Source organism: Dicentrarchus labrax, unplaced genomic scaffold (genome assembly GCF_905237075.1).
Source record: "Dicentrarchus labrax unplaced genomic scaffold, dlabrax2021, whole genome shotgun sequence".
NCBI lineage: Eukaryota > Metazoa > Chordata > Actinopteri > Moronidae > Dicentrarchus > Dicentrarchus labrax.
Window position 1 is genome coordinate 36,072,493 of NW_026136719.1, and position 26,923 is coordinate 36,099,415.

At 40.9% G+C, this 26,923-nt stretch overlaps 1 protein-coding gene across 2 annotated transcripts; it reads right to left on the reverse strand.

The window, feature by feature from the left end:
• Nucleotides 1-1,138: 1,138 nt before the first annotated feature.
• On the reverse strand, nucleotides 1,139-25,682 carry ppp3ccb (protein phosphatase 3, catalytic subunit, gamma isozyme, b). 2 transcript variants are annotated; one of them, XM_051378573.1, is made up of 14 exons: nucleotides 25,145-25,682; nucleotides 17,928-18,125; nucleotides 17,114-17,238; nucleotides 14,481-14,592; nucleotides 14,229-14,374; nucleotides 13,456-13,595; nucleotides 11,928-12,005; nucleotides 10,441-10,535; nucleotides 10,080-10,205; nucleotides 9,364-9,441; nucleotides 7,288-7,372; nucleotides 6,224-6,321; nucleotides 5,127-5,153; nucleotides 1,139-3,418 (listed from the first exon to the last, which is right to left on the reverse strand). In XM_051378573.1, the coding sequence occupies exons 1-14, from the start codon at nucleotides 25,191-25,193 to the stop codon at nucleotides 3,243-3,245; spliced, it is 1,533 nt and encodes a 510-aa protein (XP_051234533.1). In that variant the 5' UTR covers nucleotides 25,194-25,682; the 3' UTR covers nucleotides 1,139-3,242. The 2 variants fall into 2 exon arrangements, with proteins under 2 accessions (XP_051234533.1, XP_051234532.1); XM_051378572.1 differs by having other exon boundaries at nucleotides 1,139-3,427.
• Between the last annotated feature and the right edge of the window lie 1,241 nt (nucleotides 25,683-26,923).

Sequence of the window (26,923 nt, forward strand, 5' to 3'; positions counted from 1 at the left end):
CCCGGGTCCGTCTGCGTTCACTGGTCGGTAGCACTGATGCTAGCTCATAGCGCTAGCTGCTATTGGCTGCTGTGAACTCTAATATCTACGATAAGTCCGTCACTCTCTGCCTCCGTTTGATGTGGACTTTAAATACAGTCAGAAACGATACAGGAGAATTTGTTGCTCTGCAGATTTAAATAATGAGTCATCTGTTATCTTCTATTACTTTTCTTTCAGCTCATGTTTGATTTGCTGTATTTCTGTATTTGTTACTAGAGCTTCACACCTCCTGCTGTAGGGATTTTTTCACACCTCTCATCGTGACAGATTCTGTAACGCCGCCGATTGTGTTCAAACTCCCCCACGGCTGCATTCCTATTATCATCAACCTTCTCTGCAGCGAACTTCATCCGAGCGAGCTGCAGGTAATAATGTGGAGGGTTTGTGTTGCTAAGGAACATATGGGCCTACACATAAAAGCGAGGAGCTGGAGATGTTTCAATGCCACTCGTCTCCTCGCTGGATGAAACCGCACAAAGCAACACCTCCCACGCCGGCCTTTGATTGGCAGCCGCGCGGCGACGGAGAGACGGCGTCCTTGAGCTCCGAGAGCAGCAGTGAACAGACACACACAGGCACCGAATACTTTTCTGCTTTTTTTTATTTGAATGGAGTGAAACATCTACATAAATGAGAGGCCTCGCAATACATGTACTCGACAAAAAAAAAGTTCTCTTTATTTCCAAATTTATCTGTAAAGAAAAACAAATCTTGATTTTTATCTTTTAAAGCGTTTCTGTACATTCTGTGAGATATGTTCTGAGACCCGAACAGAAGTCAGAAACGAGGCCTCGCTCCCAACAACATACGTCACCCGCACACCCCCCCGAAAAATAAAGAACAGAACAGTTCAATCAAACCCACCCGGGTCCGAACCCTCACTGCCCCCCCCCAACACCTCGAGCCTCCTCCTCTCTCTTTAAGGATTATAAGTTTATCAGAACTTCTGTTTCTAGTTTGTCCGTCATTTCTATCGGTGACATCAGAACCACTGACAGCGTTTCCACCAGGAAGTCAGAGAGCGGCTCCAGAACCAGTTCTTCCTGTTTCAAACTGGTTCCAGTGCAGCAGCCTTACTGGTCAACGAGGCCCCTGCTAACCGTTTATTAGCTGTTTATTAGCCGTTTAACGAGCTAATAATTTGTAAGATCAATGTATCGAACGTTACACTGAGCTAGCTGGCTAACGTAGCTACGAAGGTTTTCGGTGTTCGTTACATTGATGCTATGACTAACAGCGCTAGCTAGCATTACCTTGGTAACAACAGCTAACAGCAAACCGGTTCTCAGGTTGACTCTGAACCGGCACCAGACCAGAACTCGGTCTGGTCTCGACCCGATTCCGTCGGGGGGGCTTTAGTCAACCAGCTACGTATTTATTAGCCGTTTAGCAAACTAACCATCATCACGTCTTCAACGTTAGCTTACGTTAGCATTAGCTGGTAATCGCTCAGATAACGTAGCCAGCTAGCGTAGCCTTGGTCCGCGTTGGTGGAAAGGAAATAAAAGTTAGCATCTGCGAACACGTTGAAGTCTGACGGGTCAGAACCCGACTGCAGGAGCCGTTCAGTTGGACCACTTCCTGTAAAGAGACGACCCGTCAGAATTCGTCCAGAACCGATAGAAACGACGGCCAAAGACACGAAACCACGAAACCACGACCGGTTTGTGTCCGACGTAAAGATCGGAAGTCGCGGTTCAGTTACGTTTAATCTTCACGCAGAAGAAGAGAGTCAGTGGACGACCCGAGTTGTAATAAAAAGCAGAAGAACCCTTTAATGGAGCCTTTCTAAGCCCCGCCCCTTTTAGAACCACGGCTCTTCCTGTACTTAGAGATGCTACATGCTAAGCTAATCTATGTTGGAGGTACAACCACAGTTGGAAGATAAAAGATATAAACTAATGATTGATGGAGATTAAAAAAGCTAGTTAGCTAGTTTAGCTAACATGAGCTAATACATTAGCAATCATTAGCTAGCTACATAGCTAATGTTAGCAAAATGCTAGCTAACTAGCTAGATAATTTATATCAGTTGTCAAGCTAGTTAACATTAGCTAAAGATGTGACTAACATATCTTTGAACCATCACACATTAGCTTAGCATGTAGCATATCTAAGTACAGGAAAGGAGGAAGTTGACTGAGGATTGCTCAACTGTGATTGGAGCACAGAGTAAAAGGGGCGGGGCTTAGGAAGGATGAATTCTTCCTCTCCTCACCTGTCTGTGCCCCTCCCCCCTCCCTCCCCCCCCCGCTCTGGATAATTAAGCCTAAATCTATGTTGTAAAAAAAAACAAAAACAAAAAATAACCCATCACATTGAAAAGAGGGAACAATTAAAATATACATATATAATATAAATGTCAATACTCGCTCCTCAGAGCTCAGTCACACTATCATTGGCATAAGAAAGGATGGATTTTATGCGATCTGATTCTGTCTGTGTGTGTGTGTGTCTCTGTGTGTGTGTGTGTGTGTGTGTGTGTTACTGTGTGTGTGTGTGTGTGTCTTGTGTGTGTGTGTGTGTGTGTGCGTCTGTGTGTGTGTGTGTGTGTGTGTGTGTGTGTTACTGTGTGTGTGTGTGTGTCTCTGTGTGTTACTGTGTGTGTGTCTTGTGTGTGTGTGTGTGTGTGTCTCTGTGTGTGTGTCTCTGTGTGTGTGTGTGTGTGTCTCTGTGTGTGTTACTGTGTGTGTGTGTGTGTGTGTGTGTGTGTGTGTGTGTGTGTGTGTGTCTGTGTGTGTGTGTGTGTGTGTGTGTCTCTGTGTGTGTGTGTGTGTGTGTGTGTGTGTGTCTCTGTGTGTGTGTGTGTGTGTGTGTGTCTGTGTGTGTGTGTGTGTGTGTGTGTGTGTCTCTGTGTGTGTGTGTGTGCGTGGGCACGAGCGCAGCGTCACTTCCTCCCTCCACACAAAGTAAAGCGCTGATAGAAAGGTGCCTCCGGGTTATAAAATGGATTCTGCCGGGCAGTGATCGCCGTCAGTGAGTCCGTGTCGCTTTGAGATTTTATCCTGTTCAGTCTTAAACTATGATATTTAATAGATGATAAAATAAATTAAGCGTGGTGAGAGTCGCTCGGACTGAACTGCCTCTTCTCCTGCTCTTAAAGGAGAGAGGAGGGGAAGGGAAGGAGGCAAGGGAAGGAAAGCAAGGGAGGGAGGAGAGGAGGAAGAGAGAGGAAGAAGAGGGAGGAGATAAAGGGGTTTTTAGGCCTGTGCGTTGGTGCCGTTCTTGTCCGGTGGTCCGGTGCTGGCCGGCAGGTTGTTGAGGGAGGGGGCGGCCTCCTGTTGCTTGCTGTCGCGGCGGGGGGGCATCCTCTCGTTGATGCGGTCCAGACCTCGAGCCTCCTCGAAGCTCTGGATCTTGTGCTGCGGGTTGAAGCCTTGAATGGCTGCGAGGAAACAGAAAGGTGTGAGAGCGGCGCCGAAACAGCCTGAAACACAGCAGGGACGGACCGGAACCTACAGAGGCTCGTTCACGCCAATGTGACGGGAAAACAAAATAATTTTATAATGAGAAACACTCTCAGAATTATGTATTAGGGCCAGACTAAGAGATTTCTTTTTGGGGGGGGAATTACGAGAATAAAGTCGGAATATTACGAGAATAAAGTCGGAATATTATGACTATATTATGATATATATTTATTCTCGTAATTTCCCCCCAAAAAAGTCTTAGTCTGGCCCGAATACTCCGTCGTATAAAATAACGACTTTGTGATACTAAATCAAAAAATTCTCAGAATAATAAGAAACTTTATTTATTAGTTAATAAATTATTCTGACAAACTTTCTCTTATAATATAATTTATAAAATAGTTATAAAATATTTTACAGATCTATTTTCCAGTCACGTTGGCGGTAAAGAGCTTCCGTAGAAACCTCAGCTCATCCACTGACTGATGATTTTACTTTGTGACCTTGCTGCAGTTATTAATGGTACAGGAAGTGTTAGAGTACTGGGAGCACTGGTTGGACCAGGAGAGGAAACTTACTTCAGAACAGGACGAGGACAGCATGAAGACAAAGAAACAGACGTTCATTAAAGGGACATTTCACTGTTATTAGAGAGGCTATAATCCTTAATCTTATCAATTAATGTTCAATACAACATTGGTCAATGAGCTCTCACTCACTGATATAAATGGGGTGGACAAAATAATAAAAACACTTCCAAAACGATCATTGAGCAGTTCTAAACACATAATTCACATTAATATTAATTAAATGTTTAAATGTTCTAATAAATGCTGAATAAAGGGGATTAAAGTACAAATATGAGCCGTTAAAGGACGAATCAGGAGACGTGTTTCCGTCCAGATGTGTCAAATTTGAACTGAATTTTGAGTAATGAATGCAGATTGAAATAATGCTTAATGAGTGAAAACCTAATGTGTATTTTAACTGACACATCATACATTTCAATCACAATATTACCCAAAAATTAGATATTTAGGATTGTAATCATTGTATTATTCAGTGTTGAAGGTAGTTTTTATGAAGGTTTTACTGGACGTATCTTCAAACAGTAATTAGAACAAAGTGAAAAACTTTTTCCTCAATAATAAAATGTATTGTTCAGATTGTTTTCATGTATATGGATGTAATGTAATAGAGCTGGAAATGAGCTCAGTAGGTTTAAGAACTGACTCTTCGTCCAGAAAGTGTAAAAACATTTGTGTGAATCTGAATTAGTTTCCATCAAATTCTTCTAAAATAATATTTTAAATGCACAAATAAATACGCTGACGGAAACACGGCTTGTTCACTCTTACATGAGATATTCGTGATATTAGCTTCCTCGCTAAACCTAAAAACATGTTCTGTTGTGTAAATGTTGAACTACCGAGAGCGGGGTGGTGGAAATACACTGACTGACATTTAAGGCCTAATTTCCACATTTCCTCTGCGTTACCACAACAGGATTCAGGGTAAAGTGGCTCTTTACTGCGACGGCCTTGGACTCAAAATCAGTCACAAAAACAGGGTTTTTACTGAACAATGACATCATCACACAGTTAAATGAGAGACAGACACACAGAGAGACAGACAGAGAGACAGACAGACAGACAGAGAGAGATGAATGCATACCTCGTGCCTCTTCTGCCTCTACGGTGGCTGTGTAAGCGTGAGTAGAAGAAGTGCCATGCCCAAAACCAATGGAGAGAGAGTGGGAACGTTATATATCAACGCATTCAGTCAGTCACGTTATCACTGCAATCAGTCAGTCCTGTTATCATACAACCCCCCGACAACCCCCCGACAACCCCCCCCGACAACCAACATGGTAGTGACCGTACAGACAGAGGTTAGAGCTACATGGTACAAAAGGTCCTATAATAATAATAATAATAATAAGAATAAGAATCAGAATTACAATAATAATAATAATAATCAGAATCAGAATTAAAATAATAATAATAATAATAATAATAATAATCAGGGTTTGTTAGAGGGAAAATGTTTAAACCATGCTGCCCTAAAAAGATCAGACACAGTGAATATTTTCTATCTGAACGACAACGTTTTATTCTGTTTCTGTCCACTTTGAATGAAGTTATACTGTTATTATGATCTGTGAGATTATATACAAAGTGAATGCAAACACTTTACAGTCGTTATTTCAGCATCATTTTGATCTGTTTACTGACATTTAATCACATCTGTTTACTTTGGCTTCATACTGCTGCAGAGTGTGTATAGTGTATATTTACTCTTGTTCCTCCAGGTGTGAACAAACCATAAGAATAATATTCTGAGCCTGTCAGTAAAAACACGTTAGCACCGTACACCCTCGAACTCTGTAAATGAAGGATTTATTAAAACTAAGTTAGTGTTGGTGATTATTAGAAACACTAACAAACTGTTACAGTGAATTTGATTTAGTTTCTGTCCACTTTAAAGTGTGTTTAATGATTAGTGTGACATCTAGTAGCAGTAAAGTTTAAAATAAACAACCTTTAAAACAACAATTATCACAATGTCTGTTGTCCTTAATGAACTTTAAAGGGCAGCATGTTGGAGATGTTTGAACAGGTCCTTCAGAGGAGGAGAGGTCGCTCTGTGTGTGTGTGTGTGTGTGTGTGTTTCTGAGGTTAGTCTCAGTGTGAGTGCAGGCACAGGGAACAGTTAGTGTTAGCTCGACTCTGTTAGCGCTGCGTTCGATGCTCGGCTGCGTTTACACTCACCGCTTTGCAGAGTTTGCCGACCTCCAGACAAAACTCCCAGAGGCAGCGTTCCCGTCGGGGTCAGCCCCTTCAGCTGTAACACGCTCTCGTTCTCCTCTCTGTACACAGACACACAGACACAGACAGACAGACAGACAGACAGACAGACAGACAGACAGACAGACAGACAGACAGAGCGATCAATCACCTGCTGATCAACAGCGACTCAAAAACAACTTGTATTTTAGCTTCTTAATTGATGAATCATTTTAAAAGCTTCCATGTTTCCATCTCAAGTTCATCTGTTGAATCAAATATTTGCTTTACTTAAAACCAGCAGGTAAACACAATCAAATTCTAATTTATTCACTTTTAAGTTGAATACTTTTCAACATGTACGATCTAATCTTGTGTTTATGGGGATTTATTTAATCATTTGAATGTTTTTAGTTTTCCTTTACATCCAACCAATGAAATCAGAGAGGTTATTGGGCCTCACTGATTGAATGATGACGGGATGATGGTCCACCGTGAGTCAGACTCATGGTTCACTAAGTTGACCTGCAGTGCTAACCCTGAGCCCACAATGCTACCTGTAGTTTTAATATAGTTTAAAAAGCTTAAAGTTTTAGTTCCCAGCACAGACTTAATAAGTGGACTAAGAATAAGATCCGGATCAGGTGAGAAACTGTCGATATCAACTGTTCCAAAGAGCAAACTAAACACACTAATGATTAGTAATTAGTGTGTTTATGTGCGCGAGATGTTTTCAGGTGTGCACTGTGTTAGATAATGAGCCTCCGATGCTTTTCTAAGCCTTAAAATAACTTTTCTGAAGGAGAGCATTCGTCATTAGAGGACAAATGATTGTGACACACTTCCACAGGATTAAAGGAGGACACATGTAAATCAAGGAAAAAGTCATTAGCCTTAAAGCTAACTGGAGCACGACTGGAACAAGAACACAACTGTAGAGGAAGTCTGCCGTCAAACAGCTTTTCTGTCCAATAACTGCATTTATACGACTCTTTAAAGAAGATTAAGTAGAAATCTTTGTTTCCTCACAGTCAAACATTTAAACACACCTGAGCACAGAGAAGACACGCGCCATCTTTCCAATAGCCCGGATCTTATTTCTGATCACCTCCTTTCTGACGGCTGGAGTTCCTCCTGAACAACAAAGTGAAAGAAAGAAAGAGGAAAATCAGAAACACACAATCGGAGCTTTATATGTGCTTTACAGACCTCAGCTGGTTTCAAGTTACACCCTGAAAATATCTATTAACTATTTGATTCTTCCGTCTTCACTTTGGTACTTTAACACTCGATAACTGGTGTTTACTTATCAACAACTGATGAGCTTCTTGTTGTTTTAACATCTTCAAAATGTGGTTGTCGTAGCAGCATAGACATTATTAGCTTGCTCTTTAGAAATACATACATTAAAATACATCTTCAAAATCTGGTTTCAATATAGATTAGCCTAGCATGTAGCATATCTAAGTACAGAAAAGGAGGAAGTTGATCGAGGCTTTACAGTGAAATTGAAAACCTGTGGACTGGAGACAAACTTCAGGTGTGACCTTCAGTTCTCAGGACGATCAATACTAACAGCCCCACTGAGGATTGATCCGAATATTAGCACCCAGCAACTGATGAGCTCAGCTGTGGCACTCGACCTCTGTGGATAAACATCAGCTTCAACTTCCTGCAGGGTTTCACTTCCTCCTGATTAATCACATTCAGTGATAAAGATTGGCACTTCGCTGTCGGTCACCACGGCAACACGCCACTTTTTACACCGACAGCTCCTCTGTGGCTGCGAGTGGCTGCACCCACATCCACCGAGGGCAGAGCTGCAGCTCATCCATTAATGAAGTATTCTCCCATCGGTCCATTGATTAATCAGATACATACTGTATGAAAGCAACAGGAAATGTACAACAGAGAGAAAAAGCTGGTGGTTTCAGTGGGTGGGTATTCTTAAAGTATTAGAGCGGCTCCTTCCTCCACCCACAGTCTAACTGCGTCCACAGGTGGCTGTGAGTGTGTGTGAGCAGTAGTTTGGTTACATACAGTGAGTGGATGAGCTCAGGTTGCAGTGTAACACTTACTGTGTGTGTGTTTATGTTACTACGCTGTCTTCCTGTCATGCAGCTGCTGAGTTGGTCAACAGCTACAAACGAGGTTGCAGACAATTCAAGCAGCAGGTATCAGGTGGAACGTATATTAGCACGGCTGCTAACTGTACTAGCTGCTGTTAGCTAGTTAGCGGTCCTATTGGCTGTCTGTACCTGGGAGCTGGAAGGACAGGGGGAGTTTAAACACTATTAATGTAGGAGCCACAGAACCGGAGCGGGGCGGACCGACAGAGTCCGGCTGATATCCAGTGGCTCCAACCAGGACTCTGACTCTGGGATGAAGACACACCAATGACACTGAGCTTCTCTTGATCTGATAAATAACATAATAACCGTCCATTAACCGCTTAAAACGTCCATTTTATATTTTAAAATGGTCAGAAATGGATTCATAACCCCAAAACCAACTCCTACATTGCCCATATAGCCGATTATTAATGCTAATTATGCTAACTGTCCAACATATGCAGGTTAGCATGTGTCAGTGTAGCTGCTGGAGATCCAGACTGAACATTTCTAACAGTTCTGGTTCACAATAGGAAATATTAAAGCGTGTTGTGCAACAGTAGCAATCAACTATTTATAGCACCGAGGGAAATAATCTGCATGAGATTTGTAAAATATTGAATATATATATATATATATATATATATATATATATATATATATATATATATATATATATATTTATATATTTCCAGTTTGATTTCCTGTTAGTTTCCATCCATTTGACCAACGTGCAGCAGTTAGTGACTGAAGTGTCACGTGTCCGACGACAACTAGAAGTTTTCTCACACCTGCGCAACCACACAACTATCACCCGACACAGCAGCAGAAAGGTGACAAACCGTCTGCTCCGAGTCTGAAACGCCACCCGTACCCAGAGGAAACCAGTCCGTAGTTGACTGAGCTCAAACATCTGGAAGGTTTTCCTGCGAGCTCTGTTGGGGATTTGTTTTGTAATGAAGAACTGAAACAGAGAGGGAGTGATGATGATGAGTAGGTGTTGCATCCTCTTACCCTCGCACGTATCGTCCCCTTCTGACATCAGCTCGTCGTCAGAGCAGATGTTCAACACGTTCACCAGCATCTCCGTCACTGTGAAAAACAGAGAATGATTAACTTCAGCATCCATAGAGCTGCACACAAATCTACTATTATTCACTGTTAGAGAACTGTGAAAGACCTTCGACCAACAGTCTGAAAACTAAAGAGGTTCAATTCATTCACATTATGGCTGCAGGAACAAGAGAAAAACAGCTCAACCAACCAACTCTGCTGTTGCTGCTCTACTGTTAAGTTACTGCTAATTGAAAGCCATCGTTTCTTCCTGCTCTCATTTCACAAACATAAAATGCTTTTATTGTGAAGCAGCAACAGGAAGCTCATTATCATTAAAATAATGTCCAAGTCCTAAAAAAGTTCCTAAAAATATACACAGAAAATAATCTGCTCAGAATTCACCCAAATCTCTGGTTTTCCACAAACTTCCTGCAGTTATTATTCACAGTTTGAGTTCATTGTTCAGTTTATCAGCTGTTCTGTGTGTGTGAATATAGTCCGGGTACTCAGTGGGACAGCAAGGAACCGCTGATCTTAACGTCCATAAATGAAGCTGCTCTCATCAGGCAGTCATTAACAGTGTGTTGTCCTCACTCTGAAGCCCTGACACACACACACACACACACACACACACACACACACACACACACACACACACAGAGCAGCAGCCTCACCTTTCTCTCCAACGAAGGGCAGAGACCAGGTGAAGACGTCCATGAAGTTGGGCAGCCAGTAGGGGTGGGGGGAGCAGTTAAACTGCCGGATGTTCATCACATTATTCTCATATTTCAGCACCGCAGCTGGGAACACACACACACACACACACACACACACACACAGACACAGACACACACACACACACACACACACACACAGACACACACAGACACAGACACAGACACACACACACACACACACACACACACACACACAGATTAACATTTGCTACTGCGTGATGCACTTCCTGTCTCCTGTTGCCAGGGGCTTCAAGGTTTCCAACCTGTTGCCATGGTTTCCGTCCTTCGCTTCCCTTACCTTTGTTATTGTACACGTCCAGGTAGTTAGGAGCAGAGAAGATTGTAATTAAAGAAGGGAAACCTGTCGTCTGACTTTTCCTGTACATTCGATACCTGATGGACAGAAAAACACAGTTTACACTCAGAAGAGAAAGAATCAGTGATTATTGATCTGCAGGCTGCATGTAACAGCGCAGAGACAGATTATTGGTGATGTTTTTATTGATCAGGAGCTCCAGAGATCCTGCAGGCCGCTCATTGGTCAATTCGTCCGTCTTTCACATTAGTCTTTAGTTTTTATTAGTTGATGAAAAACTACCAGACAACTTTTAACAAGCGTTAGTCTCGTTTCCGTCGCCAGCAGCATCCAGTGCCGCACATTTCAAACCCCTATGAGTGAATCAGCAAAAGAAAATGCAAAGTAATGCTCGTTTCCATCCGCTACGTTACGTGGTCAACAGTAGGTGGCGCCAAATCTACAGTCGGATAACCAGAAGAGGGCGCAACAAGATGGCGTCATTACCTTCTGTATGTGTTTATTGTCCTGTGTAATTATTTACTACCACCTCCTGCAGGGACCTGTGTAATCTCCCATATCAGTCACATCTCAATACAAAGCTGCATATAGTCTTCATACAACTCTTATTCTCTTATTCTACTTTCACTATTTGTTGTATCTTTCTATTCTTTTTTATTTGAGGTGTATTTTTTTATCTGCTGTGTTGTATCTGGAGCTGCTGTTGCAGTGTGAGATCAATAAAGTCTATCTTATCTTATCTTAACAGAGTAGCAGTGGAAGCTCAGACGGTGAAAAACAAAGCAGAGAACGAAAATATGACTTTTGTATTAGTTTGATGTGTTAATGAGAGAACGGTTCATCAGATGTTTGATATCAGTCTATTAAATGTTCACAGCCGTAAAGAGCATCAACTCTTTTTATTAAAAAGCCTCAAGAGAGTAAAAACTTGTAGTTTCCATCAACTGGTTTTAAAATCGCTCTGTAGATAAAGATGCTGAACAAACTAAAGTCTGGAGCATTTTTTCAACATGAAATGAAACATATTTTAAAAGGCCTCTGAACATTAGCTGATATTTCTTCGAGGAATCTGTGTGTAAAGTTCAGCAACAGATTATTAATACGGAGATTTTCGGCTTTGATTGTAAGTGAAATGTTACTTTGAGTGTCGACGCAGAGCAAAGTTCCCGCTCTTTTTAATAAATCATATTCCAGGAGTGTGGACAATATGGACGTATATAAGCTGCAGCTTCAGGCAGACTGACTACATTAATGTGTCTACAGCTCATCAGTAACAGTTCACGCAAGTAGAATTTATTTTATTTTACTGAAAATTCATCTTAGAGAAATTGTAGAAAGTGTTCACTGCGCAGTTAACGTCACTGTGGATGTATCATTAACAGGCTGTTTGACTGGAGACAGACCACACAGAATATAAAATAAAGAGAATATCATTGTGTTCAGTGTCGGACAGACGGTGCCTCACTCACCCTGCATCCTGGGCTTCATGTGCTCGTATTACAGACAACAGGTTATTGTTCATCAGGAAGTCACATACTGCTGGGTAACTGCAAGGAAACAGAGCAAACATCAGTCCGGCCACCGCTGAGCCACGACGGCGCTCAGCCTCGTGTCCTCCTGCAGCGTGGCTGTCTCAGTCACCTTGGTTGCCATGACAGTGAAGAAGGCTGCCTGAACTCGAGTAGAGCGAGAGATCCTTAAACGCGCTAAAATTAGAGATCAATTAAGGTCGAGGCTTTTACACACAGGAGGTGTGGGACTTTATATCTCATCTTCACAGAACTGACAACTCGCTTCAAAAAAATATTACCAAAAGTCCCTTTGTGCTCATTTTTTATAGGATACTGGATTGTTGGTTCCCACGCCAACACGACTTTAAAACACAGTAACTCTGCTTTTACTGAGACGTGAGAGCTTAAAAGTTCCCACAAAGTCAAATCTGAATCTATTGTGTGTCTAGTGTTTTTATCTCTTCGTGCTGTCCGTCTCCTCCAGTTTCCGTCCAACAGGGACAGGAAGTCCTGGTTCAGGTGTCTTCAGGTGTTCTTAAAAGGTATTTTACAGTTTTCTGATAATCAATAAAAGTATTTGATGACTCATCCTGCACTCGGGGGCGTTTACTAATGCTGCGTCCAATCAAACGCTGTCTCTCCGATACAGACAATGTATGACCTCACTGAGTACAAAGCCCTACTGTAGAGCTACTAGTTAGCCAATCTACATCAATCATTATAACTGTATTCAGTGATTCTGGTGAAACTGGATCTGACGTCCTCCGGCTGCTTCAACTCTCAGATGGACAGATAGCTTTAGCTAAAGTAGCTAACCGCTAACTGCTGTTAGCTCAGTTAGCCGCTAAGCTAACTGACTCAGCCCCGGGACGCCAGGAGCCAAACCCGGCAAGAAAACCACCTCGGTGCTGGATTCGCTGTCGGTCTCGGGTCTGGTTGTGTTCACTGGTAGGTAGACTGTTATTACAGTGGACACTTTAAACTGCCAGAAGATTTATGTAACGAGGTGCTGGTCTGAAAGGGAGTCACAGTCCGGTCCTGGAAACCAGAAGCTAGCTGGAGGAGCTTCAGGTTTGTGTTGGCTCTGAACGGTGAGTGAGTAACAGCCAAATCAAAGCGCCGCTGACGGGAGGCTGCAGGCACCAATGGAGCCGTTCGAGAGCCGCGGTAATTTCTTGATGAATCATTTAAACGTTGTTCTACTAAAACAAACTAACGTGGGATAAAAGAGGCTTTAGAGCAGCAGCTGCTGTCCCCTCACTGTGACCTCCGTGTGGTGTCAACACTGCAAATTCAAATATGAAGACTGAGCAGAGAATGCTAATATTTATTTTCACTATCTGTCTGACGGGGATTTAACCGGCGGTCACTTATCCAGAGATAAGCTATTGTTTGTAAAAGCTTTAATCAGCTCAGATTAACAGAGAAAGCTGCTTTTTGTCTTTTTAATGTGGAAACGTGCAGCAGCAGCAGAGGGAGGGAGTACCTGTAGAAATAAGAGCAGCCTCTGACACTGTTGTGGCAGAAGTGTTCCTGGGTCTTTTCTGAGCCGTAGTCCTCGCCCGGGTCCGACCACAGCAGGTCGCACATCGGCCCGAACGCAGGAGGTTCCTTAAACCGGTCCAACTGCACAGATACAGAGTGATACAGTTAAATATCACATTTATCAATAAAATACAACAAACCCAGTTAAACAGACAGTTTATCTTTATGGATGATATTGATCAGTATACACTGTATCTTTATTGATGATATTGATCAGTATACACTGTATCTTTATGGATGATATTGATCAGTATACACTGTATCTGTATGGATGATATTGATCCTGTATTGACAGTCAGACTGTGGACATATGACGGCCTTTAGCTCGTGTTTCTAGAGTTACGTGTTGTTACGAACACGTTAGGAATTGTTAAAATGTGATATTTCTTAAAGGGAGTTTGGTGCAGGGAGATTTTAGTTGGATTCAAACTGCTGATATGGATCATTGTTAACGTTTAGTCTCCACTACAGAAACACTAGCTAACTGCTGAAGGCTGATCAGGTTGTCTGATGGTATTAGTTTGATTGATGCTTTAATGATGTGGGAATTGATTACTGACACTGGCTGATCTGGATCATTATCAGCAGTGAATGTTTGCCCTTTGTGTGCCTGTCTTCTAGTTTCATATGATAGCATCTTCACTGCAGCCTCTAAAAGACAGTCGAGTCAGTCAATCCCACATTTACACTGATTCTCTTCAGCCCTGCGGTTACCTTTCGTATGTCATCCAGGCAGGTGACTTCGGGGCTCAGACCTCCGTGCACACACAGGAACTGCTGGTTGAGGAGAGCAGCCAGAGGCAGGCAGTCAAACGCATCCATACAGGCATCATATACACGCTCCGAGTACTTTATTTTACCTGCAGGACACACACACACATTAAATCAACACAGAGCGCCGCTCACTCTCAGGACGCAGTTTGTCAATGGCGGGGACGTTCAAAGACAAACAGCAGCAGGACTTACACTCCTGTTTGAAGGTGAAGTACTCTGTGAGGTGCCGGCACTCGTGGTTGCCTCTGAGGAGGAAGAGGGTGTTGGGATGGTTGATCTTCAGAGCCCACAGGTACAGTACACACTGCAGAGACACACACAGCAACACTCAACCTCATATCAATAATATCAGTGCTGGGATGAAACTAAATATAATCTGTCTGAATTACAGCTGTGATCACTGTGATGATGCTGGTCTCTTCTCAGAGGTCTCTTTATGAGGATGTATCGGCCTGTAGCTGTTCTCTAAGAGCTCACAAACATCCTGTTCCCAAAGTGACGATGAAGACACTAAAACTGAGCCTTCTGCATTGTGACGTCGGCAGCACAAACGCCTACAGACACTGTAGTCTGCAGTTTAATGCCAGAGGAAGAAGTGCAGCTGTACAGGTCATTTTACTATGTGCAGGAGCTCAGCAGTGAAACACCTTCAAGGACGGTGTTTCACAGACAGCAGTGGAGAGCCAAACACTCACCACGCCACTGCAAGTGGTATCGTGTGGGATTTAGTTCCACTTATCACTCGCTCCACCCTCCCGTTCCAAGCGTGCAGGAGAAACAGCGGCTGGGAAAAAAGCTGAAGCTTAAGGCTCCACCAAAAGAGGAGCCGCTCCCTCTGTAGATTAAAAACTTCTCATTCTAAGGTAACAAAAGTGGAATTTGTATTGTTATAGCATATAAAGGAGAGTACATAATTCAAATTGTAATAAGAATCAGACCTCACCAAGTGGTCATTTTACATAAACCAGCATTGAATTTACAGAAAATGTGCTGTATTGTGAAATGTATCGTTATCTAGATATGAAATTACAGACAGCATCCAGTAAACAGGTAAATACAGAGAACAAAGAATGTCTCTATGTACAACATTTATTTGTATTTCATTGTATTCTGCTTGAGGCTTCATGAACGAGGGAGATAATAAACTTCTAAATGAGTGTTTTTTATTACCAAGCAGCTCCTGCACAACGAGGCTGAATGTGACAAACAAACCCACTCTCCTCAGCTGCCACTCATTCGCTGTGTTCTTGTGCTGCATCAAACCACCTGTTTAATTTCAATGGTTTTCTCTTTTCTGAAGGCGTCGACAAGCAGCCAGATCTGACCAGCTGTTCATCCAAACCGAACAGGCCGGCTCACAGAGGAACCGGGAGAACAACGGGGACGGATTCAGGGAGAAGCATCTCAGGAGGATTATGTGGAGGTCTGCTTTAGTGCTCGATACTGGCAGCGATATGCAGAACTCAACTCATCAGACAGACAGTCTATTTCAACAGTCTGCAGTTGCAGAAGTTTCACGTGTGTGTCAATATGATGATATGCAATCTTACGACCTCCATATCAAACTGAAACACAGCTGAAACACAGCAGGTAGGACCCACTGACCCAGCTGCTGCAGAATCACTGAATACACTTTGTAAATGAGCACAAATTCAATCATACAAATCTATGAAACATCCAAAGAAACTATGTTCCAGGAGTCTTTCTTGATGAAGGACAGCTCACAGTGGCGTTCAGCGTTTATTGGTCTGAGTTAGGTCGCTTTGTTTGGGTGAGGGGCTAAAATACAATTTAAACATTTCCAGGACATCTGGCCATTTTAATTCAATTTCAAGGTCTTTCAATGACTGTAAAACCAAACTTCCAGGGAACCCTGTCAACGAGCAGAATCTTTCAGTAGGTAAACAGTCTCAGTTTAACACTGATGCCTCTTTAGAGAGAGAAGGTTGGCTGTTATAGTCAATGTATAAACGAGGAAGTAGAAACACTACAGCCTTTCTCCACAGGGGTCGCCAGAATCAACACAGAACGAAAGGTCCCTGAATCGTACAGACCAATAATACGACTGTTTCTGCCCTCTTACACCATCGCTGTGCCATCTGTGAGTGTGTTTATTTGCAGATGACAGTGAACCCTGCGAGGTTGTGTGTGATGAAGAGCTCCATTCAGCTGTAATCAATGTTTGTAGATCTGTAGCTGCTGAAATAAATAAAGAGATCAAACTGTTGATTGGTCCATTTGGATCTGAACAACACCCTGAACACTCCGACATCACTGGTTAAACAGGGTCGTCACACGTGAACCAGCTCTGATTCAGACTCTGTTTCAGGTCTGTGCTGGATCCTGAACTATGAAACACTCATGTGGAGTTTCTGGAGATAAATGACTTCTAAATTAATCTGGTTCAATGGAGCATCTGCTCCTCCAGAAAGAGTCTGACCCGGATTCTGACTGGGTCTTTAAAACTGGATAATGTGGCTCTCTGAGGCCCCGCCGGAGCTGTGAGGAAACTGTTCCAGGATATCCACTAATCCTAACAAGGAAGCATGACAGCAGCCAATAAAAATGTCATGCCATCCATAGAGAACACACCCAGACCCAGAGCGAGGCGTGTGTGTGCATGTACGCCTGTGTGTGTGTGTGTGTGTGTGTGTGTGTGTGTGTGTGTGTGTGTGTGTGTGTGTGTGTGTGTGGGTGGGGCGCGGCGAAGAGGCAGACAGTGAGCCTTTCATTTCCTACAACTATTTAAAGAGCGAGCCGCGCGGGGCCGAGCAACGGGCCGCCGCTCCAAATGTCAGAGCGGCAGAAACACAAACACAGGTTACCTCGATGCTGAAGTACCCTCGGTCCACGTAGTCTCCCAGGAACAAGTAGCGGGTGCTGCTGGGGGATCCGCCCACCTCGAACAGCTTCATCAGGTCAAAGAACTGTCCGTGGACGTCTCCACACACTGGAACACACAAGTTCATTGATTAATAAAGTTTAATTAGCATCAACAAATCTCCTGCTGGTGCGTCAGACTTCCTGTCTGTGTGTCAGTTGGTTGGACTGAATATACAGTTTGGTGTTTAAACAGCTGCTCAGTGGAGCTGCTACCAAACAAACAGCAGTGTGTTTGTTAGGGACTATTTCCAGCAGCGGATGAACCCACATTCGGTGCTGTAGTGAGTGTTTGTGGCAGCAGGACGGAGTATAAATACATTGTGTGTGTGTTCGTGGTGATGAAGGAAGGCTCACTGATGTGTTTTTAATGGCACAGAGGACTCGTTAGGTTCATTATGGATCGATGCTGGCTCTATAAACTGTCAGATATCAAATAATTCATTTTCTATGATGTTGTCTCTTGGCAGGTGGACAGAAATACCAGCACAGAACCGTAAATATACTTTCATTTTGTCCAAAGCCAATAAATATTCACTTTACAGGAGACAAAATCTACTCTTTGGCTCATCAGTCTGACAACATTTAGCAGCCACAACAGTTTTAAACTGCATCCTGCTTTATTTAACTGAAATTAATTGTCTTTTGAACCTTTTGAGCTTCATATTTAAATATGTGACTTTATTCTTCGTCTCAATGGCAGAAACAGGATTCTGTAACAAACGTCTGAATGTCGGAGAAAGAAGAAGGTGGCTCTACCTGTGATGGGGGCTTCCACTTCCAGCATGCATTTCTCCTGGCGGAGGATGGCGGCTCCCTCGTTGATGATCCGTAGGGCAGTCTCCTCCTCCAGCCGGCCCTCCTTCACCAGATGGGCCTTCAGCACCTCCACGCTGGGCCTCCCGTCCACATACAGGTCTTTGATAGACAGACGGGTACCGGGAGGATACGGCACCGCTGCAGACAGGAAGATAACAGTTAGCTGCAGCTAGGGATGGTACTGGTGGTGTAGTTTGGGCATGTATATATATATATATATATATATATGTATATATATATATATATATATATATATATATATATATATATAGTGTTGGTATTATGTTTAACATGTTGGTGACATCTCTGCATTTGAGCGGCACTGGTACCGATACTGAGCTCTACAATCTTATAGTCTTATCTCTTCCATGTGTGAGTCTCCACAACCTGCTCACTGACTCTACTGTAGGCCAGGCTGTGTCATACTGTAGACACACACACACACACACACACACACAAGCTCAGGGTTTTTTGGAATTCTGCAATCACATCAGAAATTCCTCGCTCAGACCGTGACGGCATGTTGAGGCTTGACCTGAAGACAAAGGATTGAACAGTTTGACGGCACACACCAGCCCCTGCAGGAAATACCAAAGTATTTAATTCCTGGAAAACACCATCGTCTCAGCGAGAGGAAGAATACAAGAGAGGGATGAGGTTCTGGAGGTGTAACTTCTACGCAGGCTATCTTAATCATGACTCACATCATCAACAGTCTTACCCCACAGTCAGAGACTGTTGATCTTACATTTGCTCTGCTGTGTTGGACCAATAACAACTGAGCTGTTTAATAAAGGTTCTATGTGATCACCAGAGACGCCCCGATCCCAACCAGTCCTTTAATATCAGAATTATATGAGGTTATAAACATTAATATAAACATTATATTCTCTATATACAGTCACATGGTGTCTCTCTCCCTCTGCCTGTGTTGTATCTCAGCCTCTCTGTGGTTTGTTTCCATAGCCGGTCTGCTCCGACTGAAACTGCTGTTTTTATCATCTACGTCGGTGAATTAAGGATTTATTTCCACCAAACCAGAGTTGGTGATTGTTGGAAACACTAACAGAGACGCTTTTAATCAGTTTGATTCTGTTTCTGTCCACTGTCTCGTCTGTCTGATATAGTAATATAACCTTTAACACTGAGGCTTCACTACATTTCACTAAAGTCAAACTTGACCTTTTAAGTTTTGAAATAAACTATTAAATGTTTGAGCTGTGAACAATTTCTCATTATTTTGGTGCTTGAAAGTTAAATATATACAAATCTTCTAAAGGACAAAGTAAGTTAACATAAAGTATTTAAATTGTTAATATAATAATTAGGAGTTTGACTCAGAGCTCAAACATTTAATGAATTCAGTCGCCTTGAAACTGTATTTTCTTAACTTTATATCTGTAGCCTAATTATTTCACTCAAATGTTGCTCTGACAAGTGAATTTCCCCATTGTGGGATTAATAAAGTTATCTATCTATCTAAATATTTTTGCAGTGTATCTTCACACGCTCTAAAGTCACATGTCGCGCTGTAGTTGACAAGTTTTTTAATTTCCCTTTTTAGCCACGCACTCCCCTCGCTGTGGGCCGCACGCAGCCACAGACGATGCTTCACTGTGTGTCTGCAGCAGCTCTCATATGGACACAGAAACAAAGCAGGTGCCTGTTTGATACGCTCTTTGTTTTGCGTATATTTGACTGGCTGCTGGCCTCCGGGGCTACGGTGGCCAGCAGGGACAAAGTTCAACAACCAGCAAATGCAGTTAAAATGTTAGAATTTGTACTAGTTGTTGTTTAATTGAACTGCTATGAATGAAGCTTTCAGTGTGTGTGAGTGTACTGCTGGTTGCTCTGATAATAAATCTTTCTCTGCGTCCCTCCAGCCGCAGGGAGGAACAGCGTATCTCTTCATTATTTGAATACCACTTCCTACAGTGGTCTGTGACGCCTCGTTTCACAACTCTGGGTTTTGTTTTTCCTCTTTCTGAAACTAGATACTGGCCTCCTAATCGTCAGCTAGATCATCTCGTCCGACTCGCTCACATCTGTGCTGAGCCCGGCTGGTTTCCTCTGCTGGTGATGAACCAGTTCAGGAGAGCCCACATGATTGGCTGGATGAGTGCGACCTGGTTTGGTTTGCACAGTAAAGTAGACCACTGGGCCGGGAGAGAGAGTCTGAAATACTTTCTCTACAACTGGGAGCTCTGTGTTAGAAAACAACAGGCACTGGTTCATTTATCAGAGTAAACACGCAAGGAACTTCTCTGTTAACAGCTTCTTTATGCAACACCTCCGACCACCACACACTGTATGTAAGCACAGGAATACACACTGCACGGATCAATGAACTAACTTCTGATTAATTCATTAAACTCTGTATTTGTTGTCTTTGTATTTTAAAACAAGTTATAATTGTACTGAACATTCATACCGATCGATCACAGCGATCAGTGTGATTTCAATGGATCAATATCTACTAAAACCTTTCTGAACTCTACTGAGTCTGTTTAAAATATTATATATATATATATATATATATATATATATATATATATATATATATATTCACCTCACTGTCTTATTATATTATATTTTTTTAGATTAGATTACATTAGATTAGCCTTCATAGTCTCCCTCAGGACTCAGTTGACACACAGCAAGAAATGTATCTGAGAGTCGATTATCATTAGACAATTGACCAATTGATCACTTTGCCTGATTAATAAGATCCACTTTGTACTGTGCAACCACATTAACAAAGTTTAAAAAAGATCCTCAAAGACGGAGCCACCAGAACGAGTTGATGCTGTGGTGCAACGTGTTAAAACTGCTTCATTATCAATATGTTGTTTTATTTATCAGCAACATCAGGCCCAGGGCGGAGTTAGCACAGGGTGGGTCCCAGAGTAAGCCCTGACTGCAGTACGCAGATCGAGGAGTGGCTCAACGTGTGGGCGGAGCTAAACGTTTGACTCCGCACACTTGCCCAAGTGTAAATATATATGTAAGAAGTTGTATGTGAAGTTGTGAGGGCTCATGAAAATGTAAATGCATTACCACTATTTTATTCACAAGATGAGACATAAATGTATATCGAATAGTATGTATTATTATAACTATTATTATGTAGGCTGGTATTTACATTTAAGATACAAAAAGAAACATGTTTTCCCAAAGAACTACATTTTGGCACCAGACCTGATCCTGACCTGAACCCAGAGGTGTAATTAAATTGAAATTGTATTAACATCTATATATACACTATATAGTTATATTATATATTATTATAATAATATAAAATTACGCGGAGTCAAACGTTTAGCTCCGCCCACATTTAGCCCAACCCCGATCTGCGTACTGCAGCCAGGTGCAATTGGGGTCCCAGGGCAGAGCTCCATCCTGGGACCCACGACAGGCCACTGAACCGGCTCCGTCCTGGGGTCCATCAATCATGAATGAGGACAGAATCATTACACAGGCCAGCCGATGCAAACGGCCGGACTGATTCGATTACCATCGGTAACTAAGCCAGAAGGCCGAAGCAGCCAGCGCTGATCCATCAGTGCACGCATACACACAATCACACACACACACACACACACACACACACACACACACACACACCAGGTTGGACAGGACGCTGCGAGCTGCTGCAGCCTGTCAGAAAAGGGCAGCAGTGATGAAGTCGAACTGTTTATCCAGAAAATAATTAGTCAGCTGATCAGACGATTGACAGAAAATTTAATCAACAAGAATCCTGATCAATAACGAGCTCACGCCGTCTATAACAGTGAAAAATGACCAGAAGGCAAGAAACAATCATAGAAAACAAAGCAACCAATTAATATAAATAATGAATTATCAAAACACTCTCATATTATCATTATGAGCAACAACACGTACAGCTGCAACCGGCCGTTATCATCTTCTGAGTTTCTATAAACGATTGTCATTAAACAGATAACAGACAGTAATTACTGGCTGTAACTACTGGCTGTAACTCCAGCTCCATGAGTCTGTGTGCAGCGTGATCAATACAAAGTGAGAGTGAGTTTCTACTTCATACAACGTTAACTAACTCAAAATCATATTTGGGACATTTTAACGTCTAAATTATTGGATTTACGATGTGTTTTTTATACATAAATATATTATTTGGGGCTCACGACTGGACAGAAAAGGACCACAGGTCAGTTCAAACTCGAGGCCCCTACAGCAAAGACTCCGCCTCACACGGGGCACCATTTCTAACAGGTGAGCTACCAGGACTCTCTCAGGTGAGCTGTTACTGCTCTACAGACTGTTTCTGCTAGAGCCCGACTGATATCGGCCTATCACAGACATATCGCTATCCTATCAGTTTCGGTGCTTTTCTCCATCGGGGCCCATCGGCTTTGGAGCGACCTGCCTGAGGAAATAAGATTCATCGCTTCTTAGAACATATTTTTATGACAGTCACATAGTAGTTCCAGTCACAACCTACTGGCGGTGAGCAGATATTTAGGCGCAGTTCCTTAGCGTAAGATCCCCGATGATAAAACTTACGTCACTCTGACCCGAATGGACGCTGCCGTAATAAAGTTATTTGTTTAAGAAAGCAGGATTCTTACATATCGGTGGAAAAAACACATAGAAATATTATCGGTCTGTCGGTATCTACCATCTGCGACTCTCAATATCTATATCAATCTAATCAATACTACGGGATCAATATCTATATTGATCGTTTGTGGTAACAGCTGCTGTAAGGAAGCAGAAATGACTCGGGGCGTTACACAATCTGACGGGTGACGACACCGATGTCACAAAATGTCACAATGTGGAGCTCAAAGAGGCCGAAATGATTCTCCCAGAATAAATCATCTTCCAATAAGTCGGAGTGTGTGACGCTGCAACTATTGATTATTTTCATTATTGATCAATCTGATGATTATTTTCTGAAATCCTCATATTTTAGATGCTGGAGCTGAAGAATGTTTGGAACTTCTGTCTGAAACGATTAACACGTTTTCTATCAATCGATCAATTGATTCATCGACCCCGCCAAATTATTAATATTATTATTGATCTCTGATCAACAGCCTCGTCCTGCATCAGAAACCAACCAGAGAGCTGATAGAACAATAATAATAATAATAATAATAATAATCTCTGGTTTCACTGTTTGGGTTCATTTACAGTTAATCAGCTGTTCTGATGATAGATTGATTATTTATTGATCGACTGTAGTCTTTTTTAGATCCAGTTCAGATATCCAAGTTATATTTAAATGTATTCTTATTATCCTGGTTTGGTTCTGTACTCGGTGTTTCATTATTATTTTGCTGCTGGATCAATAAAGTTTATCTTATTGATATATTATTGATATATTATTGAATATAAAATGAAACATCCATCAAATATGTAACTGTGGCAGTTTACTCACTGATAGAAAAGTGTTGGGAACCAGCTCATTAAACTGTCTAATAAAGTGTTTCTGGACATTTTCTACAATAAAACTGTTTATCTTACACACACACACACACAGACACACACAGACACACACAGACACACACACACAGACACACACAGACACACACACACACACACACACACACACAGACACACACACACACACACACACAGACACACAGACACACACACAGACACACACAGACACACACACAGACACACAGACACACAGACACACACACACACACACACACACACACACACACATTAAATGTTTCAACACACAATGTTAGCGTTAGCTTAGCATGGTCAGTGTACTTTCAGTCAATGTTTATAAATCCGGGAAACAAAAAGTTGTTTTCTGTCTTTTAATTTCTATTGTTTGTTTTTTATTTTCAAAACAAACAAAGTAAAATATTCCCATATTTATAAACAGTTTGTTTGTTTACAGGTTGTTTTCTTGTTTTGAGGTTTTTATTTACTAAACAAACAAACAAACTACACTACGTCATTTATTTATTTTTACTCAGAAAACAGGTCTTTTGTTTCTCTCTCCTATATTAATTAATAGTTTATTAATAGTTTATTAATTAATAGTTTATTAATAGTTTATTAATTAATAGTTTATTAATAGTGGAATGTTTTTAAGTTTTTTAGTTGTGGGAAACAGCTCGTTTCTTTCAGCCTCGTGTTCTCGTGATGTGCTTTATTTTCTGCCTCCATACATTATATTATATTATATTATATTACATTATATTACATTACATTACATTATATTATATTATATTACATTATATTATATTATATTACATTATATTATATGTTATATTTATTACATTATATTACATTATATTATATTACATTATATTATATTATATTATATTACATTATATTATATTATATATTATATTATATTACATTATATTATATTATATTACATTATATTATATTAATTAATTATATATTATATTACATTATATTCATTATATTATATTACATTATATTATATTACATTATATTATATTAATTATATTACATTATATTATATTACATTATATTATATTATATTACATTATATTATATTATATTACATTATATTATATTGTTTTATATATTATATTATATTATATTGTTTTATATATTATATTACATTATATTACATTATATTATATTACATTATATTATATTATATTACATTATATTATATTATATTACATTATATTATATTGTTTTATATATTATATTACATTATATTATATTATATTACATTATATTGTTTTACTGGCTCACAGTCTGAGAACTGAACGTTAACAGTTGAATGTCAAACACACTGCTGACATCTGGCACTCCGGGAAGCTAAAAGGCTAACTCATTAGCAGGGTCTGGAGCTAATTACCCTGCCCAGCCTCGCTGCCCTGGTGTGGGGGGGGCAGTGGGGGGGCAGTAAGGGGGCAGTAAGGGGGTCAGCACCACCATCCACTGGGCCTGATTTAAACAAAAAGAGTCCGAGTAAATGAGCTGTTAGACGGGTTGACATCCAGCGGCGCTGCCCTGCTCGCAGTTAGCCGACTAGCTCCGCCAGCAGCCGTTAACTTCCTGCACCGAGAGCCACACACACACACACACACACACACACACACACACACACACACACACACACACACACACACACACACACACACACACACACACACACACACACTCACCTTTAACGGGCCGCTCGACGGTGGACAGTTTGTTCTCTTTCACGGACATCCTCTGCTTCACTTTCTGACTCAACTTGATCAATTCCTTCCAAGCTAGCTGGCTAGCTGGAGTGAGCTAGCCGCGCTAGCTAGCAGTGTGTCAGCGGCAGCGCTTCCCTCCGCAGACCGAGCCGAGCCGAGCCGAGCCGGGCCGAGCCGAGCCGAACCGAACCGAACCGGGCTGGAGTTAAAGCTGCCGGGGGGGAGGGGGGGAGGGAGGAAGGGAGGAAGGGGGGAGATGTGTTCAGTAACAGATGAAAGGTGTCGCTCCGCGGGGCAGGACGCCGCTCACAGTGGGACGCAGTCGGCGCAGGAAACGGCCCGGGCACCGCCGATGATGCGTTCAGGAGCAGCGAGCAGAGTGCGTCAGATCATAACTTTATCCGGTTATTGTCGGACAGCTGCAGCTGCTACAGGCCGCTGGCTCTCTGTCGTGATCCGATGTGTCGTCCAGACCCGCTGTCGGATTACAATAATCCGCCGCAAGCGGATTTCCTACAACACGGCTCAACGCGGGGGGTTGTGGGTAGTGTAGTGTTAATGCGACGTTAACCCTTTAACGTCCTCACCGAGAAAGAAAAACGATTTAATATTTTTTGCGTTTTTTATGTCTTTGGGGCAATAATAATAATAATAATAATAAAATAACAACAATAAAAAATAATAATAATAATAATAGTAATAATAATAATAATAATAATGATAAAACAATAATAATAATAATAACAATAACAACAATAATAATAACAATAATAACAATAATAGTAATAATAACAATAATAACAATAATAATATTAACAATAATAGTAATAATAACAATAATAATAATAACAATAATAGTAATAATAACAATAACAACAACAATAATAATAATAACAATAATAGTAATAATAATAGTAATAATAATAACAACAATAATAATGATAACAATAATAGTAATAACAATAACAACAATAATAATAATAACAATAATAGTAATAACAATAACAACAATAATAATAATAACAATAATAATAATAATAATAGTAATAATAATAACAACAATAACAACAATAATAATAACAATAATAATAACAATAATAGTAATAATAATAATAATAATGATAAAAACAATAATAATAACAATAATAACAATAATAGTAATAATAACAATAATAACAATAATAATATTAACAATAATAGTAATAATAACAATAATAATAACAATAACAATAATAATAATAATAACAATAATAATAACAATAATAATCAGTGTTGGTCAGGTCAAGAATCTGACATGATATTTGATACATATATAAATTAATGTTTATATATGTTTATTTATAATATCTGTTTATAGTAGTTTATGTTTGTCGAGCTGATTTAAAGCTTTAAAGCAATATTTTTTCTGTTTGTACCAAACTGTACAATTTAAAGTTGCCGTGCTGTTCCTTTGAAGGAAACAGGTCTAAATATGAATACATATATTTAAAGTTAGCCTCTAATGTGGCAGAAGGGAGCGAGAGCGTGAGGCTCTACTATAAAAGTACAAATATTAGGAGAGAGGGATATATTTGAGGTCCTCTGTGTGCTGACTTTGAGAGAACAAACAGTTAATTTATAAAAATGTCACAATGAGTTGTTTGTGAATTATATTTCTTTGCTAACACACAAAGACGTATTAAATTGTTAGATTTTTATATGGAGTTTGGTATTCAGTTTCATCTTTACATGTTTTACAAATAAGTTTGAGCTGGAATA

Coding starts and splice junctions, on each gene's coding strand:
- ppp3ccb (XM_051378572.1), bottom strand. CDS start 25,193: ATGTCCGTGAAAGAGAACAAACTGTCCACCGTCGAGCGGCCCGTTAAA. Junction 14,375..14,480: donor CTTCACCTTCAAACAGGAGT/GTAAGTCCTGCT, acceptor TGTGTCCTGCAG/GTAAAATAAAGTACTCGGAG. Junction 13,596..14,228: donor GCCTGGATGACATACGAAAG/GTAACCGCAGGG, acceptor GTATCTGTGCAG/TTGGACCGGTTTAAGGAACC.